The sequence below is a fragment of the Hemitrygon akajei genome, chromosome 8 (assembly GCF_048418815.1).
Source record: "Hemitrygon akajei chromosome 8, sHemAka1.3, whole genome shotgun sequence".
Classification (NCBI taxonomy): domain Eukaryota; kingdom Metazoa; phylum Chordata; class Chondrichthyes; order Myliobatiformes; family Dasyatidae; genus Hemitrygon; species Hemitrygon akajei.
Window position 1 is genome coordinate 128,796,807 of NC_133131.1, and position 17,643 is coordinate 128,814,449.

At 40.4% G+C, this 17,643-nt stretch overlaps 1 protein-coding gene across 1 annotated transcript in view; it reads left to right on the top strand.

Moving 5' to 3' along the window:
* LOC140731463 (zinc transporter ZIP12-like) overlaps positions 1-17,643 on the top strand; it is a 69,375-nt gene that overhangs the window by 46,429 nt on the left and 5,303 nt on the right. Inside the window, exons 11-12 of the mRNA XM_073052950.1 lie at positions 3,376-3,534; positions 6,220-6,407. Of these exons, the coding sequence (XP_072909051.1) occupies positions 3,376-3,534; positions 6,220-6,407 (347 nt within the window). The remainder of the gene's footprint in view (positions 1-3,375; positions 3,535-6,219; positions 6,408-17,643) is intronic.

Genomic DNA, 17,643 nt, shown 5'->3' on the forward strand with positions numbered 1-17,643 from the left:
TATCCTCATTGAGGTGTGGATTCTTGTGCCAGTGGTGGAGCTGGCCGGAGCTGCAACCTTCTGCTGCTTTTGAACCTGTGCATTGGAGACTTGCTTCAACCACTTTCTCTGGAAGCACATTCCATATACTAACCACTCTATGGGTGAATACTTTTCACCTCAGGTTCTTACTAAATCACTCTCTTCTCATCCTAAACCTAAGCCACCTAGTTCATGATTCATCAACCCTGTGATAAAGACTGCGTGTGTTTACCTACTCTGTGCTCCTTAGGCAGATCTATAAGATCACCTCGCAGTTGCCACTGGAAGAAGTCCCAACCTGTTCAACCTCTCTCCATAACTCTGTTCCTTCAGTGCTAGCAACATTTTTGTAAATAACCACTGTTCTCTTTCCAGCTTAATTGTATCTTTCCCAAAGGAGGATAACTAAAATTGAACACAACATACCAAATGCTGCAATGCAAAACCCCAACTTTTATTCTCAATGACCTGACTGATGAGTTTCTTCAGCAATTTGTTCCTGGCTCCAGATTCTAGCATCTGCAGTCTCTCGTGTTTGAATTTGGTGTACATCTTCTGGTTTGTAAAGTAAGAGCCTGTTTTGGCTGGCTGACAAGGGCAGAGGCAGTGGTAGAATCACAAACATTCCAATGAGAATGGAGCTGATTCATGTCTCTGAAGTTACCAATACTTCCCAGGGTGCTGGTGTCCTCCATAGTGAAGACTGATGCAAAGTATCCATTAAGTTCATCTGCCATTTCTTTGTCCCCCATTACTACCTCACCTGCATCATTTTCCAGTGGTCCAATTTCAACTCTCACCTTTCTTTTGCTCTTTATATAACTGAAAAATCCTTTAGTATCCTGCTTTATATTATTGGCTAGTCTGCCCACATATGTCATCTTTTCCCTTCTTATAGCCTATAGTCTTATAGTCACAGCCACCAGCTGAGATACCAGTACTTTGCTTGATTTAGAGATGAACCTGGAACATTTCATTGAATGCAAAGAACCTTACGCCAGGGAAGTGGGAAATGATGATTTAACTCCCCAGAAGGCAAGCACGTGCATGCGTCCTACTGCAGGCAATCAGATTAAAACATTAATGGTGATGTCTGCAGGAGAATGTTAATGGATATGCACAATGAAGTGGCTGATGCTTTAACAGGCTGACCACAAAACTTGCAGGAAATATCAAGAAGCATGGAGGACACCAACACCACCTAAGCCCGGGGTTTCATGCAGAGCTGTAGCCATTCCTCCCCAGAATGGAAGATGATGTCATGTCCACCAAAACATTGCTAGCATCTAATGGCCAATATATTCATAGAGATACAGCATGGAAACAGACCATTCAGCCCTATTGGTCAGAATTGACTATTAACCACCTATTTATATTAATCCTGCATCTCCAATTTGTAAATTTCCGCAGCATTCTCATCAGCTCACCTGATATTTTACCACTAACTGCTGGCTAGGAACAATTCAAAGTAACAAAATAGCCTAGCAGTTGAGACATCACTGGAATGAGAAAACAGTGCAAATCAAAGGAAATCCACATGGTCACGGGCAGAATGAATGAACTCCGGATAGTCAGCACCCAAGGTTAGGGTTGAGTCCAAGTCTCTAACTGTGTCAAGCAGCAGTCTACTAGTTGTTATAAGGAGTTCTGAAGTAGTACCCTGGGAACAATGGTCCGTGAATGTCAGGGAGCAGGAGTGAGTGGCATTGCTAATACAAAGGAAAAAGTGCTAGGCAAACTGAAAGGTCTTAAGGTGGATAAGTCACCTGGGCCAGATGGACTACATCCCAGAGACCTGAGAGAGGTTGCTGAAAGGATAACAGATGCATTGAACAACACCTTTCAATAATCACTTGATTCTGGCATATCCCCAGAGGACTGGAAGATTGCAAATTTCACTCCACTCTTTAAGAAGAGAGGAAGGAAAAAGAAAGGAAATTATAAGCCAGTTAGCCCAACCTCAGTGGTTGGGAAAGTGTTGAGGTTTATTATTAAGGATGAGGTTTCAAGGTATTTGAAGGCTAATGATAAAATAAGGTAAAGTCAGCATGGTTCCTCTGAAGGGAAATCTTGCCTGACCTATCTGTTAGAGTTCTTCAAGGAAGTAACAAGTGGGGAGACAAAGGAGAGGTAGTGAATGTCATGTGTTTGTACTTTCACAAGGGATTTAATAAGGTGATACACATGAGGCTGCTTAATAAGATAACATGAGATGGCATTACAGGAAGTATAATGGCATAGATAGTGGAGTGGCTGACAGGCAGGAGACAGTGAGTGGGAATAAAAGAGGCCTTTTCTGGTTGTCTGCTGGTGACTAGTTGTGTTCCTCAGCAGTCAGTATTGGGACCACTATTCTTCCATTGTTTGTCAATGATTTGGATAATGGAATGTTATGTTTCTTCATCTTCACTCTCATCATTCTTTTATCACCATTTGGCCAAGAAACTGGATTTTATATATTGGGGCATTATCCGAAAAATGTTCTACAAATAGCTATTATGTACTGTAAGAGAGCAGGATGCATCAAGTCAGCAGGCTGGTTTAATTGGCATCAAGGTTTACACTTGGGAGTTATTTAACTTAGGTCCACCCATTTTCGTAATCCTAGCATGTAACTGTTTCTATCACTGCAATTATTTGACCTAGTTAGACTAGTGAGACTAAATGCAGTTTTAAAAAGTGGGGTGGTTCAGTTGTGCAGCTAGTAGGTCTGCTGCTTCGTAGTTAATAGCAAGTGTGTTCAGTCCTGACCTCCATTGTGGTGTTGCTGTTTGTGTGGAGTTTGCCCTTACTCCCTTTAACCATTTGAATTTCCTTTGGCTGTACCAGTTCTCCCTGGTATCACAAAGACCTGCCAGTTGGTAGGCTAATTAGCCGCAGTAAACGGTTTCTCATGTAGGTGAATTCAGAAGTAGATGGGAATGTGGGCAGAATAAAATGTGATTACTATGGGTGGGTGTTTGATGGTTGGTGTTTCTCTACTTCTGGCCTCATTGACTAAATTATTTTATTTCTGATCAACAGAAGGAATATTTAAACAATAGTTGTTCATTAATCACAGAATAGTGCTTACTGATTATCTGCAGATAAAGCATTAATTTGTTTAATTTAGATTGTGTTGTTTATTATTTTAGTAGAAGCTTCAGATTTATTGTAAAATAAATGCATAAGGGTGGGTAAGCAGTGCTTGGGCAATGGTTATGTTTTCAGCCTATCTTTAAAAATTGGAATTCCTTTTTAATTCAAGATAAATAGACAGAAGTTATCACACTTACATAAAAGGAAAAAATCCAGTATAGGAATGTATAAATTCTGTTTTCGTTCTCTAATGTAAGTGAATTTGATTCTTTCTAGAGAAAGCGTTTAATGTGTTGGCAGTTATGATTGTGGTGGGAGATAGCATGCATAACTTTGCAGATGGCTTGGCCATAGGTGCAGCCTTCTCATCATCGATCGAGACTGGTATCACCACTACTATTGCCATATTATTTCACGAAATTCCCCATGAAATGGGTGAGTTCTTATGAAAAATTTCATCTATGGATATTATGAAATTCGCATTCAAAAAGGAGCAATCCAGAAAAAAGGATGATTAATTCTGTTACATCGAACGTTGAACAATGAACATTATAGGCCCTTCAGCCCACTATGTTGTTCTGACCTTTGAATGTACACTATGATCAATGTAATCCTTTCCTCCAACATCACCTTCCATTTTTTTTTATCATCTACGTGCCAATTTAAAAGTTTCTTAAATGCTCCAAATGCATTTGCTTCTATCATCACCCCTGGCAAGGCGATCTAAACACCCACCACTCTCTGTGTAAAGAACTTATCTTTGACATCCCCTCTATCCTTTCTTCCAATCATGGTAAAATTATGCCCTCTTATATTAGCCTTTTCTGCCCTGGAAAATAAGTTTCTGGATATCCACTCAATCTATTCCTCTTATCATCCTGTACACCTCTATCAAGTCATTTCTTGTCTTCCTTCGCTCCAAAGTGGAAAGCCCGAACACGCTCAGCCCATCATCATAAGACATGCCCTCAAGTCCAGGCAGCATTCTGATAAATCTCCTCTGCTTCCTCTTCGAAACTTCCACATCCTTCTTACAATGCACAAAGCTCTGATGAACTGTTAACTGAAGGTTTCTTTTTAGCCTCATTTCCTTACAAATTTTGGAACCTATAACAATGAAGCCCCAAGTTATCTTTCAGCCTTAAAATGCATGCATTCCTATGCTAGGATAGTAGGCTATTATCCCACAGTGACTCTACTGTTGTCTTAAACACAGTCCAAGGCCTTTCACTGGTGCACCTATTGGTGTTGCTGGGAATATAGTGCTATAAAATGAGCAGAAATAGTACTGAAATCCTTACTGCAGGTATCAAAGAATACTCCTACCATCAACTTTTTCAACATTCTTAATAGAAAAGGGAGTTTGGAATAACGTATCTAACTTAGTTTTCACTTTAAGCGAGGTGCTGTACAAATGACATGATGGCACATACTTTTATACATCACCTGTAATGAATTATTTAAACAATAAAAAATGCTTAATCAAACAGTATATTTGCAATATTTATCAAATATTACTCATATATTAAATACACAATAGGGTATATATGCTGAATATTCAACATTGAATCAATAGAGAAGATCCATTAACTAAATAGTATATTTTATTAGCACTAACAATGGTGCATTCATCATCAACAGTTCAATTTTCTTTGAACCCTTTGGGTTAAATTATTAAATATGCATAATAAATCCTTTTAAGAACTGCAAGGATACTGTCAGAGTAACACTGTAGTGAAACATCTATCTCTACTGGGGAGGACATTAAGATTGTTATCTACGTACATTGCTTGGTTGTCCTGAAAGAGAGCTACTTGTGTTCTGTCAACTTGTCTGGCAACTGGTATAAAGGGATCAGACCAATTTCTGGCATTGTTGCTTCTGTGGAAGCCACACCAATTGGCCCTGGGTCATTTCTGGAATCACAGTTACTGCACTTGCTGGGAGAATGTTATCTCACAGATCTTATGCATCATTTTTCCTCAGTGACTCGGTCAAACTTTCTGCTGCAGTTTACCTGGTCGGCTGATTATCCATTGTTAGTTTTTTGAAAAGCTGCATTTCCGTTATAAAACATTTCTTGCATGTGCGTTGAATGTTAAGTAGGACATCACAATACCCAAAAGACTGATGTATCTTGGACTAAACTAGGACAGAAAATGCAGCACAGATTTTTCCAGCCATGTTAGTCATCACAGAATCATAGAACTCTATGGTACAGAACAAGGCCATGAGTCCATACCATAAAAGACGACCTTGTCTATTTATTGATGATGCTCTACAATTTATTTTGATTGGAGCAAAGAAATGCAACCTTCTTGCATATAAATTCTCCAGGGAAGTACTTGGGTCATACCTTCCACATCTACTTATCCAATAATCGGATTACTTCCATTGTGCCACAGGATGAAACTGATCACCCAGATTCCTTTCTTTACCTCTTCCAAGAGATGACTGAAACAAGGAGCATTGAAAAAGTTGTATTAAAAATATATTTCTATTTAAAACCACAAACTTTCCCTTTAGGATTTGTTCCTTCTTCAGAAAATGTTCAGATTGCAGTTAGATCTCTAAACACTCACAACTGCCTGGCCAGATCCTGCTCTACCTCCGTCTCCATGTTTGCAGATGTTATCATCGTAATGAGCCATATCTCAAATAACTGTGAGTCAGATTCCAGAAGGAGATTGCGAGCCTAGCAACATATGGTCTCATGGTGATAACCGTTCCCTTAATGTCAGCAAAACAAAAGAGCTGGTCATTGACTACAGGAAGGGAGGCAGTGCACATGCTCCTGTTTACATCAACAGTACTGCGGTCAAGAGGGTTAAAAGCTTCAAGTTCTTAGGAGCGAACATCACGTCCTTTGTAAATTCCTCTTTTGTAATACTGCAGTCTAGTTATGGTACTGATCTTACACCTTCTCTCACTCCTTGCATAATTTAAGGCAAAATTAATTGTGAAGCACCCCTGCACTCCTACTTTTCTACCCTTTTCCCTACATAGTTTCTGCAGTTTATATCATTAAGTTGTTTATTTTTGGGAAGCAATGGGCCATTATACTGAATATACACTATGCATGCATTTCTGAATAATAACACTAATTTTATTTTCATGCAGGGGACTTTGCTGTACTTCTGAACTCGGGTTTATCAGTAAGGATGGCCATCCTGATGAATTTACTTAGTGCACTAACTGCTTTTATTGGAGTCTACATTGGCCTCTCTCTGTCAGCTGATCTCAATGTTCAGCAGTGGATTTTCACAGTGACAGCAGGGATGTTCCTTTACCTTTCATTGGTAGAAATGGTGAGTGGGAGAGTTTTCATATATATTTGTTGATTACGTTCTCAAATAGTATGTCCGCTTCTTATTGCCAATATAGGAAGAGTATTTTCTTACCAAGTGCAACTAACCTGAAGAAGGATATTTGATGTTACTTGAAGTAGATAGGAAAGCAGATAGCATGAAGTCATACAGCATGGAAACAGGCCATTTGGCACAATTAACCATCAAACATTCATTTAAATTAATAAGATTTAATTATCCCCATTACCATTAACTCTCCTCAGACATTGCTACTCACCTATACACCAAAGCCAATTGACAACAGTGAATTAGCCTACCAATTAGCGTGTCTTTGGGATATGGGAGGAAACCAGGAGCTACCAGGGGATACACTCATAGGGAGAATGTACAGCATAACCTCCAGACAGACAGTCACCCTCTCCCTTGTTTCTTCTACAAATGATTATTCCTGGAATAAAGGGTTTCAGTCACAGGAGGCAGCTGTTTGTAGGTGGAAAGTGCAAGGTGGGAAACCCCTTAAGAGAATAAGCTTTAAAAACTGGTCATTGCAGTGGAAAAGTTGAGTTGAAAAGACATGACACTTGGCCAAAATAACAAAAAAATTGAAAGCAAGGCAGGTGCATCAAGACAAGATCCAGTGTGTGCATTTTCAATAAAATAATGGTATCGAAATAATCCTATTTTCTACACGTAAACACAAGGATGAATCACCGAGGAGCAATCAGAACTTTACCACAAAGTGAAACACTTTGGCTTTATAAGGCATTGGTCAGACTGCATTCGAAGCATTGTGAGCTGTTTTGGGTCCCTTATCTAAGAAAGGATGTGCTTGCATTGGAGAGGGTCCAGAGGAGGTTCATGAGAATGATCCCAGGAACGACAGGATTAATATATGAGAAGCATTTTATGGCTCTGGGCCTGTACTTGCTGGAGTTGAGAAGAATGGATATAGGGGGTGGGGGGGGGGGATCTCTTTGAAACCTACTGAATATTAAAATGCCTAGATAGATAGAGTGGACCATATACGAGGGTGATTGATAAGTTTGTGGCCTAAGGGAGAAGGCGTCAATTTTAGAAAACCTAGCACAGGTATTTTTCAATATAGTCCCCTTCTACATTTACACACTTAGTCCATTGGACATGGAGCATACGGATCCCTTCTTTGTAGAAGTGGTCTACAGCAGGGGTGATTGATAAGTTCGTGGCCCAAAGTACAAGGAGATGAGTTATTAACTTCAAACATTCTGCATTATCACTCAAAGAGTTGAACTGCATGTAAATGTAACGAGAGCATCTTCGAACTCCAGGTGGTCCACAGCAGGGGTGATTGATATGTTTGTGGCCTAAGGTAGAAGAAGATGAGTTATACAGCTCTCGTTACATGCACATGCAGTTCAACTCTGAGTGAAAATACAGAAAGTTTGAAGTTATTAGCTCATCTCCGTCTACCTTGGGCCATGAACTTATCAATCACCCCATGCTGTGGACCACTTCTGGAGGTCCAAGACACCGACTTCTACAAAGAAGGGATCCGTATGCTCCATGACCGCTGGACTAAGTGTGTAAATGTAGGAAAAATAAATGTGCTAGGTTTTCTAAAATTGCCTCCTTCTACTTTAGGTCACAAACTTACCAATCACTCTTTGTAGTTATAAGGCAGAAAAATGTGTGTTCTAATAAAAGAGAGGTTACAATGTAATCTCATTGCAATGCATGGTCAAGGAGCCAGATGTCCACAGTTTCTTCTATTACTGATGTTTTATGTTATAGGCTTAACTCTTTCAGATGAACTCCATACAATTAAACTCTTCAAAGGACTGACTTCATGCACATTAAATATAAAAAGGTTTCTTTTTGATTACATTTAAGAGGTAACAACATTGTTTATTGACTGCAAGCCCAGTTCGTTGTTAGGCGAGCATGTCAGAAAATAGAATGATGACCTTGAATAAAAACACTGGGAATTTGAATTTGCATTGATATTCCTGGGACATATCCTGTTGATGCACATCTGTATTGTTGGATTGGTGTTAAAAAATACCAGATGATTAGTATGAATATGATGGTCCAAAGCAACTGCTTCTGTGCCCTATGATTCTATTAGTCTTGTTCACTGAATGACAAAATGGAAGTTGCAATCTCCCATTCCTTCAAATCAAATTAAATTTAATTATCATTCAAACCATACATAGATACAGCTGAATGAGACAATGTTCCTTTGAGGCCAAGGTGCAAAACATTCAAACTAGCAAGCAAACATTCAAATTAGCAAGTAACATAATTCAAAATATTGAGCAAAGAAGCATATTCATTCAAAAACAAACATATATATGGGTCCAAGATCCTGAGCAACAATGGCCAGCGATTGATGGGACAGTCTCCCAGCAGTGTACAGGTGTACGCAATCCAGCCCGTCATTCCAGTGGTTGAACACAGGAGGGCAGCACTGACGCGTGAGGCCAGGCCCCAGCCAAGCTCAACCATACTTTGGTGCTTCTGTGTCTCTCACCCCGTCCGCAGCAGTGGGCAAGCCAAAGGCTTGAGGCCTAGTTCTCGCTACAACTGAGGGTACACAGCTCCCATGTTGACTGTCCCTCCACTAGACAAGGGTAACAAAGAAAGATGCAAAAGGAACTTGCAATCGGCTTTGTTACTTCCATTTGGATTATGATCGGGTTGGACCATGAATAACCTTTAGGTTTAACTCAAGTGTGCATTCTTGTCATATTGATACATGGGTACTTGATATATGATCCAAGAATCTGAATATGAACAATCATTGCAAGATGAGTAGTGTAAAGGCGGAACATAGAACATCGAACAGTACAATACAGTACAGGCCATTCAGCCCACAATATAGTACTGACTTGTTAACCTACTTCAAGACAAATCTAACCTTTCCCTCCCATATAGCCCTCTATTTCTCTTTCATCCATGTGCCTATCTAAGAGTCTCTTTAATGTATGTGCCACTACCACCACCTCCAGCAGAGTGCTTCATGCACTTAACACCCTCTGTGTAAGAAAATAAATCCACCTCCCTCATCTCACCTCTCCTTTCCTCCAAACTCCTTAAAATTATGTCCTCTCATAGTCACCATTGCCGTCTTGGAAAAAAGGAGCTGGCTGTCCAATTTATCTATGCCTTTTATTATCTTATACACCTCTAACAAATCACCTCCCATCCTCCTTTGCTCCAAAGAGGAAAGACCTAGTTTGTTCAGCCTTTCCTCAGAAGGCATGCTCACGAATCAAGGCAGCATCCTGTAATCTCCTCTGTACCCTCTCCAAAGTTTCCATATCCTTCCTACAATTAGGCATCTAGAACTGAACACAAACATCCAAGAGTCCTAATGAAGGGTCTCAGCCCAAAACATCGACTGTTTACTCTTTTCCAGCATCTGCAGATATCCTCGTGTTTGTGACAAAACTCCAAGTGTGGTCTAATTAGGGTTTTATAGAGCTGCAACATTACCTCATGGCTACTATACTCTGTTCCTTCATTAATGAAGACCAACACACTACTTGGGTTCTTAAGCACACTATCATCTTGTGCGGCAACTTTGAGGGTTCTACGAATGCATACACTAAGATCACTCTGTTCCACCACAATGCAAAGGATCCTGCCATTAACCTTACACTCTGCTTTCAAGTCCAACCTTCCAAAGTGTATCACCTCAAACTTTTCTGGGCTAGATTCCATCTGGCACATCTCAGCCCACCTCTGCTTCGTGTCAAGGTCCCATTGTAATCTACGACAGCTTTTCACACTACCCAACTCACCACCAACCTTGGTATCGTCTGCAAAATTATCGACCCAAGCTCACACTTCCTCATCTAAGTCATTAATAAAATTCACAAAGTTTAAGTTCAAGTTCACATTTAATAATCCTTCAACCATACTTGAATAGCCATGGATACTGCCAAACGAAACAGTGTTCCTCTGAGACCAAGCTGCAAAAGACAGCACAGAGTGCATATAACAATTAAGAGAGCAGGAAGCATACAGTCACACATGCAAAAAAATATATAATCGAAGCTCCTAAGTGACATGTCCTGTAGACTGATGAAGTATGCATGTTGTCCGCCAGAACTAGTTCTCAGCAGGCCACAAATACAGTAAATGCTGCAAGTGTGCATGCAATCCCCCTGAGTGAACACTCGAGGGCAGCACTGACAGGAGGGACTTGCCCCTAATCGAGCATGGATGCCATACCACACTGTTTCCGGCATCTCCCCTCCTGACAGTTGGAACAGGCGACACCACAGCGTGAGGCCTGGTCCTTGCTACAACCAAGGCCAAGTGATTCCCCCATTGTTAGTCTCACCAATAAACCAGGAACCTGAATTGCAGTATTCTACATTACAAAAGTCCAATAAAATCTTGCGATCACAAGAGAAACGTCCAAGAAAATCATTCACTGTTTGGCTGCACCCTGTCTTCATGGACCAACTCCGATGCCTCTCCGTAGCAGGCAGCAACACAGTCCACACCAAGCCCAGCTCCACTGCTAAAGAGCAGCTCACTGCAATACTTGACATTCATTATATCCAGCAGTGTTTTGTGATGTTGAGAAAGATGTTTAAAAAAGACAAGAAGTATTTCTGTTTAGCCCTGGAGGGGCTGCTGTGTCTGAGGACACTGCTACTTTCCTGGAAGGAAAGGGATCCCAGAACAGATCCTCATGGAACACCACTGACCACTGAACTCCAAGCAAAGTATGCTCCATCTGCTACCACCTTCTGCCTTTATGGGCAAGCCAATTCTGAATCCTTGCAGCTGAATTTCCAAGGAACCCATGCCACATGGCTTTCTGAATGAGCTTACATGGGGATCGTTATCAAACTACATACCAAAACCCATATACACCACATCCACCACTCTGCCTTCATCAATTCATTTTGTCTCTACCCTGAAAATGTCAATCAGGCTCATGAGGCACAACCTGCCTCTCACAAAGCCTTGTTGACTATCCCAAATCAGAACATGCTACTCCAAATCTTAGTAAATTCAATCTCTAGGAAACCTCTCCAGTAGTTTGCCGGCCACTGAAGGAAGTCTCACTGGACTATGATTTCCAGGATTATCCTTGTTCCCTCTCTGGAACAAAGGAACAACATTTGCCATCCTCCGGTCTCCTGGTACTGCTCCTGTGGCTAGTGAAGACAGAAAGATCATGACCAATGGTGCAGCATTCTCTTCTCTCACTTCCCATTGTAGCCTGGAGTATAGTTGTGGAGGCCAATTCCTTAAGTATATTTAAGGCAGAAGTTGATAGATTCTTGATTGGTCAGCATGTGAAGGTTTACAGGGAGAAGGCAGGAGATTGGGGCTGAGAGGAAAATTGGATCAGTCATGATGAAATGGCAGAGCAGACTCAATGGAGCAAATAGCCTAATTCTGCTCCTATATCTTATGGTCTTATAACACTTGAGAGAACTGTAATATCTTTGGTTCCTAAACATTCAGTCTGCTTCCTTCTTCTTCCTGACTAATGCTCCACCTCTCTTGTCAACCTTGGTTCCTTTATTCTACTATCATTTCCCTGTCTTAAAGTTCCCAAAGCCATGTTGACTATCCTTGAGTAGACTGTACTTCTCTAAATGCTCATAGATCCTATCCTTAAGAATCCTTTCCAATAGTTTGCAGACCACCGACGTAAGACTCACCAGTTACCTAGTCTCCCTATTACCTGTTTTAAACAGGGAACTACATTTGCCATTCTCCAATCCTCCGGCAGCTCCCCTGCAGCCAAAGAGGATTCAAAGATCATAGCTACTTCTCCAGCGATCTCTTCTCTCACTTCCCACAGCAACCTGGGATATATCAGGCCTATTCTATTTCGACACCCTGAGCAAGGTCCTTTTCATTTGTGAATACTGAAGCAAAATATTCATTTAGGACCTCCCCAACCTCCTCCACCTCCAGGCACATGTTGCCTTCTTTATCCTTTAGCGGCCCTACCTTCATTCTTGTCATCCTTCTGCTCTTCACATATGCATAGAACGCCTTGGGGTTCTCCTTAATCCTACATGCCAAGGCCTTCTCATGACCCCTTCGAGTTTTCGTAAGTTCCTTCCTGGCTACCTTAAATTTCTCATCAGCCCCTCCTGCTTCCTGCTTCTTATATCTAACATATGCTTCCTTCTTCCTCTTGACAAGTTGCCTCACGTGGTCTACATGGATTTTAGCTAGGCATTTGACAAGGTCCCCCATGAGAGACTCTTCCAGAAAGTCATGAGGCATGGGATAAGTGGAACCTTGGCTGTTTGGATAAAAAATTGGCTTAAAGGAAGAAAGCAGAGGGTAGTAGTGGAAGGAAAATATTCTGCCTGGAGGTCGGTGACTAGTGGAGTGCCGCAAGGATCTGTCCTGGCTTTGTGATTTTTATAAATGACCTGTATGAAGAGGCGGAAGGATGGGGGAGTAAGTTTGCGGATGACACGAAGATTGGAGGAGTTGTGGATGGAGCTGTAGGTTGTCAAAGGTTACAAGAGGATATAGACAGGATGCAGAGTTGGGCAGAAAAGTGGCAGATGGAGTTCAATCCGGATAAATGTGTGTCGATACATTTTGGAAGAACAAACCAGAAGGCTGAGTACAGGGTTAATGGTCAGTTACTTAAGAGTGTAGATGAACAGAGAGACCTTGGGGTTCAAATCCATACATCCCTCAAGGTCCATACTTCCTCATTCTATCAGCTCCTATCCTTGTCCAAGGATAGTTAAGAATGCTTATGGGATGCTAAGCTTCAATAACAGGGGGATTGAGTTCAAGAGTACAGAAGTCATGTTGCAACTCTACAAATCTCTAGTGAGACCACACTTAGAGTATTGTGTTCAGTTCTGGTCACCTCATTATAGGAAGAATGTGGAAAGTATGGAGAGGGTGCAGAGGAGATTTACCAGGATGTTGCCTGGATTGGAAAACAAGTCTTATGTGGCAAAGTTAGCAGAGCTGGGACTTTTCTCTTTCAAGCGTAGAAGGATAAGAGGGGACTTGATAGAGGCCTACAAGATTATGAGAGGCATAGATAGGGTGGATAGCTAGTACCTGTTTCCCAGGGCACGAATAGCAAACACCAGAGGGCATATGTACAAAGTTAAGGGAGGGAAGTTTAGTGGAGACATCAGGGGTAAGTTTTTTACGCAAAGAGTTGTGGGTGCCTGGAATGACTTGCCAGGGATGGCGGTGTAGGCTAAAACATTAGGGGTATTTAAGAGCCTCTTGGACAGGCACATAGATGAAAGAAAAATAGAGGGTTACTGGGTAGTACCCTGTATGGGTTCAGTACATTTTTTAAGGAATATATGGGTTAGCACAACATCAAGGGCTGAAGGGCTTGTACTGTGCTGTGGTACTCCAGTGTCTTCTAGTGTCTAATTTTACAAACCTATCCAGAACCTCATGTAAGTGCTCCCTAAACAATGTCCATATTTCCATACTAAAAATCCCTGAGAACATTTGTTCCCAATTTTAGCAACCAAGTTTCTGTTTAATAGGATCATAATTCACCCTCCTGCAATTAAATACTTCCCCATACTATCAGCTCCTATCCTTGTCCAAGGCTATGGTAAAGGTCAGGGAGTTGCGGTCATTGTTTCCAAAATGCTGAACCACTGAGAGATCTGTCACCTGACCAGGTTAATTGCCTAGTATTAGTTCCAGTATTGGCTTCTCTTCCAGTCAGCAAGTCCACATACTGTGTTAGGAATCCTTCCTAGGCACACTTATTAAAATTTACCTCATCTAACTCTCTTGCATTAAGAAGATTCCAATCATATTAGTGTTCAAACAACACACACAAAATGCTGGTGGAACACAGCAGGCCAGGCAGCATCTATAGGGAGAAGCACTGTTGACGTTTCGGGCCAAGACCCTTCGTCAGGTCCAGACAGTAATAACCCCACAGAGGCGTCCTGTCCTTGATGGTGCCCTATCTGTAGCACACCAAGAATTTGATGAGTGGAATGCCCTTCTCTTTGAAAAATTGCCAGACAACCTGAAATATTGACTCCCCCTTCATATCTGTTTCTAGTGCCCTTGTAACAACAACTCTTGAACCATGCTTTCATTTTTTATGAAGTGAACATAACCAAGAGGCAAAGATTTGTAGCCTGGCAAAGTTGACTCATCCAGCTGCAGAGCAAGTTCATTTGTCTTAAATATGTTGCACAATGTGTCTTCCATATTCTCAGACATGTCATCTCTTCGTCTTCGAACAGAGATGATGCTAAAGTGGAATTGCATTAATTATTTTGTCTAGTGACTTATGCAAAACCATACTCAGAACTTCCCTTACTGCTGATAAAATCAGTTCCTCTCCAATTGTAAGCGGGCTTTCCTGAGTTCGCAATGAGCAATAAAATGTTGTATGAAGTATGCAAACAATCACTGTTTTGTTGGGATGTGCTGGAAAACATATTTTGAAGTGTTTTCTATTTCTGAGAGTTTTCACAAAGTGACTGAAAATAAGCCAAGATCTTGTTTTCTTCAGCAGAGAGTATTATCTTCCAACGTTCAGGGAGCCTGGACAGTTCTGGTGCCTCATTTGAAAAAACTTCTTCACACAACAGACACATTGACTGCTGTTGGTTGCTTGGTACTGGTATAAGTCTATATTTCATACTCTACACTATACTGTCTACACTTCTTTTACATCTGGTCTACTTCTACCATTTTCATTATGGATTAATGACCACAGTCAATCATCTATTGCTTGCCTCCAACCTCGTGTGTTGCAATCAATAAAGGGGAAAGTTATGATGTCATCATATCTTAGGCAAAACCTGGCTCCCTGCCAGAAGGAACATAAAGTGATGCAGTGATATCCTGGTTGCGCCTTGGTATAGGGAAATATGATCAAGACTATTCAAAAGGGCAGGTTCTGAACTTTACCTCATTGAATGCCATACGCTAGTTCACAGAAATTGTGTCACTGTGTGATTAGAGTATGGAAATCGCACTAGCTAACACTGTACTACAGAAGTGAACAGCAATAATATGTGGGTCAGGCCCAGAAATAACACAATTTCTTCAGTCTATATTTTGCATGATATACCAAATACTGAAGTGTCACATTGCTTTTCAACAACTATAACACACTTTGAGCAAAGTCTAAGAGAATGGTGGGTTAGCAAGAGATGAGGTGATTATGTGATCATTGTAATCATTTATGACACACTGAGGATCAAATGCTTATAATAAGTAATTCAATTCTTAAATTAAGCCTGCAATCCCTCAGCTGCAGTCCTTGCTACCAAGCATTCCCCCACCATCCCCTTTATCTTTATTGCCCCCCCTAGAAACTCCCACCATCCCTGGGGAGGATGATATCACCCACTTTAAGAACCACTGCTTTAGCGTGTGTCATGATGGTATTCTGCATTACAGCAGTCACTACAATTCAAAGGTGCTCCATTGACTTTATGTGCTCTAGGATGTTTTGATGTTGTGTAAATGTAAGAACTTCTGATTGATAGACCAGCCTTGTTTTACAGTAAGAAAGACCTTGTGCAGATTAGGTGGATGTGGACATGTTGAATGAGGTAGATACAATCTTCAATCCTATTTTGGTTAGGCTACCAGACTGCTGGTGCAGCATCTTTGGAGTTTACAAAACCACACACATAGAGATGGTTCCAATAGGTTTCAGTTCACTATATAGAGACATCTTACAAGTGGGATTGTGAGTTCCATGCTCACTTAACATATCTGATTGCAGATTGCAGGGGTGCTTGAAACACATGGGGTCAATGAAAGGACGTTAAAAAAAAATCCATTTCAATTATTTTGCAGGATTCAAATCTCCCAAGAGCTACTCATCCTTTTCCATATAAATAATGCACTTTTAAAGCTAATATATATAAAAAAATTAATTGGAGAAATAAAAACTCGGACAAAAAATCAAAAAGGAAACTTTCTCAGCAAAACAAATTAATTTGTAAAGCAAAATGCAGCCAAGGAAGAAATACTTTTAAAATGCACACAATGTTTCACCACACAGGCACCTACTCATCACGATAAGTTTCTTGGATTTGCCTGTTTACCTGCAGAGTGTTTCTGATGCTGGTCACAGAACACTCTGTCACAGATTAGTTTGTACAAGCCATCATAGAAGATTGCAGCCTCTGCAGACTTTGAGAATGCAATGTATAATGAAAAATGGTGAAGAGGCTAGGTCAAACCACTGCTGATCAAGCTCGAACATCAATTGATAAGATAAAAGAACTTATAAATTACATCATGTCTTCAGTGGAATACACACTCTACTCATTCTATTAAAACATAATTCAATTTGAAATACCTTGGTCTCAAATTATGAGAGGATTATCTTAATCCTTCAAATAGGATATATGCAACAGTGAATCTTCTCATCAAGCATATTTTGATTTCACATGTTAGGCAGTCTTTAAAATGTTTCTTTTTTTCTTGTAAAGAAGTGCTTTATAAACTTTTTGTTAATTCAGTATTCCCAGACCTGTACTTGTTATCGTACTGTTTCTTCTGCCACGATAGAAGTTTAGCTCCTGAAATAATTCTCCTGATTTGAGGATCTGGATTTTATGTTAAATAAAAATCAAAGTTAATTAATACCTAAAGATAGTTATTTCAATCCTAAGGCACTTATCCTGTACCTAGTACTTAAGGCTTCCCAATATTGTTTGTGTGATCTAGGTGGAAGGGAAATAGTGTGGCCTGTAAAATTAATATTGCGTGCACTTATTTCAAATGTTCCTTTGCCACAAACATGTCCATTCACTCTATAATATTTTAATATTATCACTGGTATCTTCCATTTAGTCAAAAGCTTACAATATACAGTATAGATATGATGGGCCAAATAGACTCCACTATCATAACAATATTGCTATTCATGGGACACAACCGGATATTAATTTAGTGAATAAATGATAGCAATAGCATTTGTTCTAAGTCAGCTTTATCCTTCCTCAGAGAAAATGGTGTCTACACCATAGTGAGGGCATAACTAGAACACAGTTGCAATATTCTTGTATTCAAATGCCCTTATGTTAAAAACTAACATACCTACATGCTTTCATAGTAGCTTGTTGTATTCTCATATTTACTTTCTGAATAACATGAGCAGGTACACAAAGATCTTCCTCTACATAAAATGATTTCTCATCGATGTCAAACGCTCCGTGTTACTACCCTTCATTACAAACATGAATAGTCTCACATTTTCCAACATTATGCTCCATTTCCTAGCATC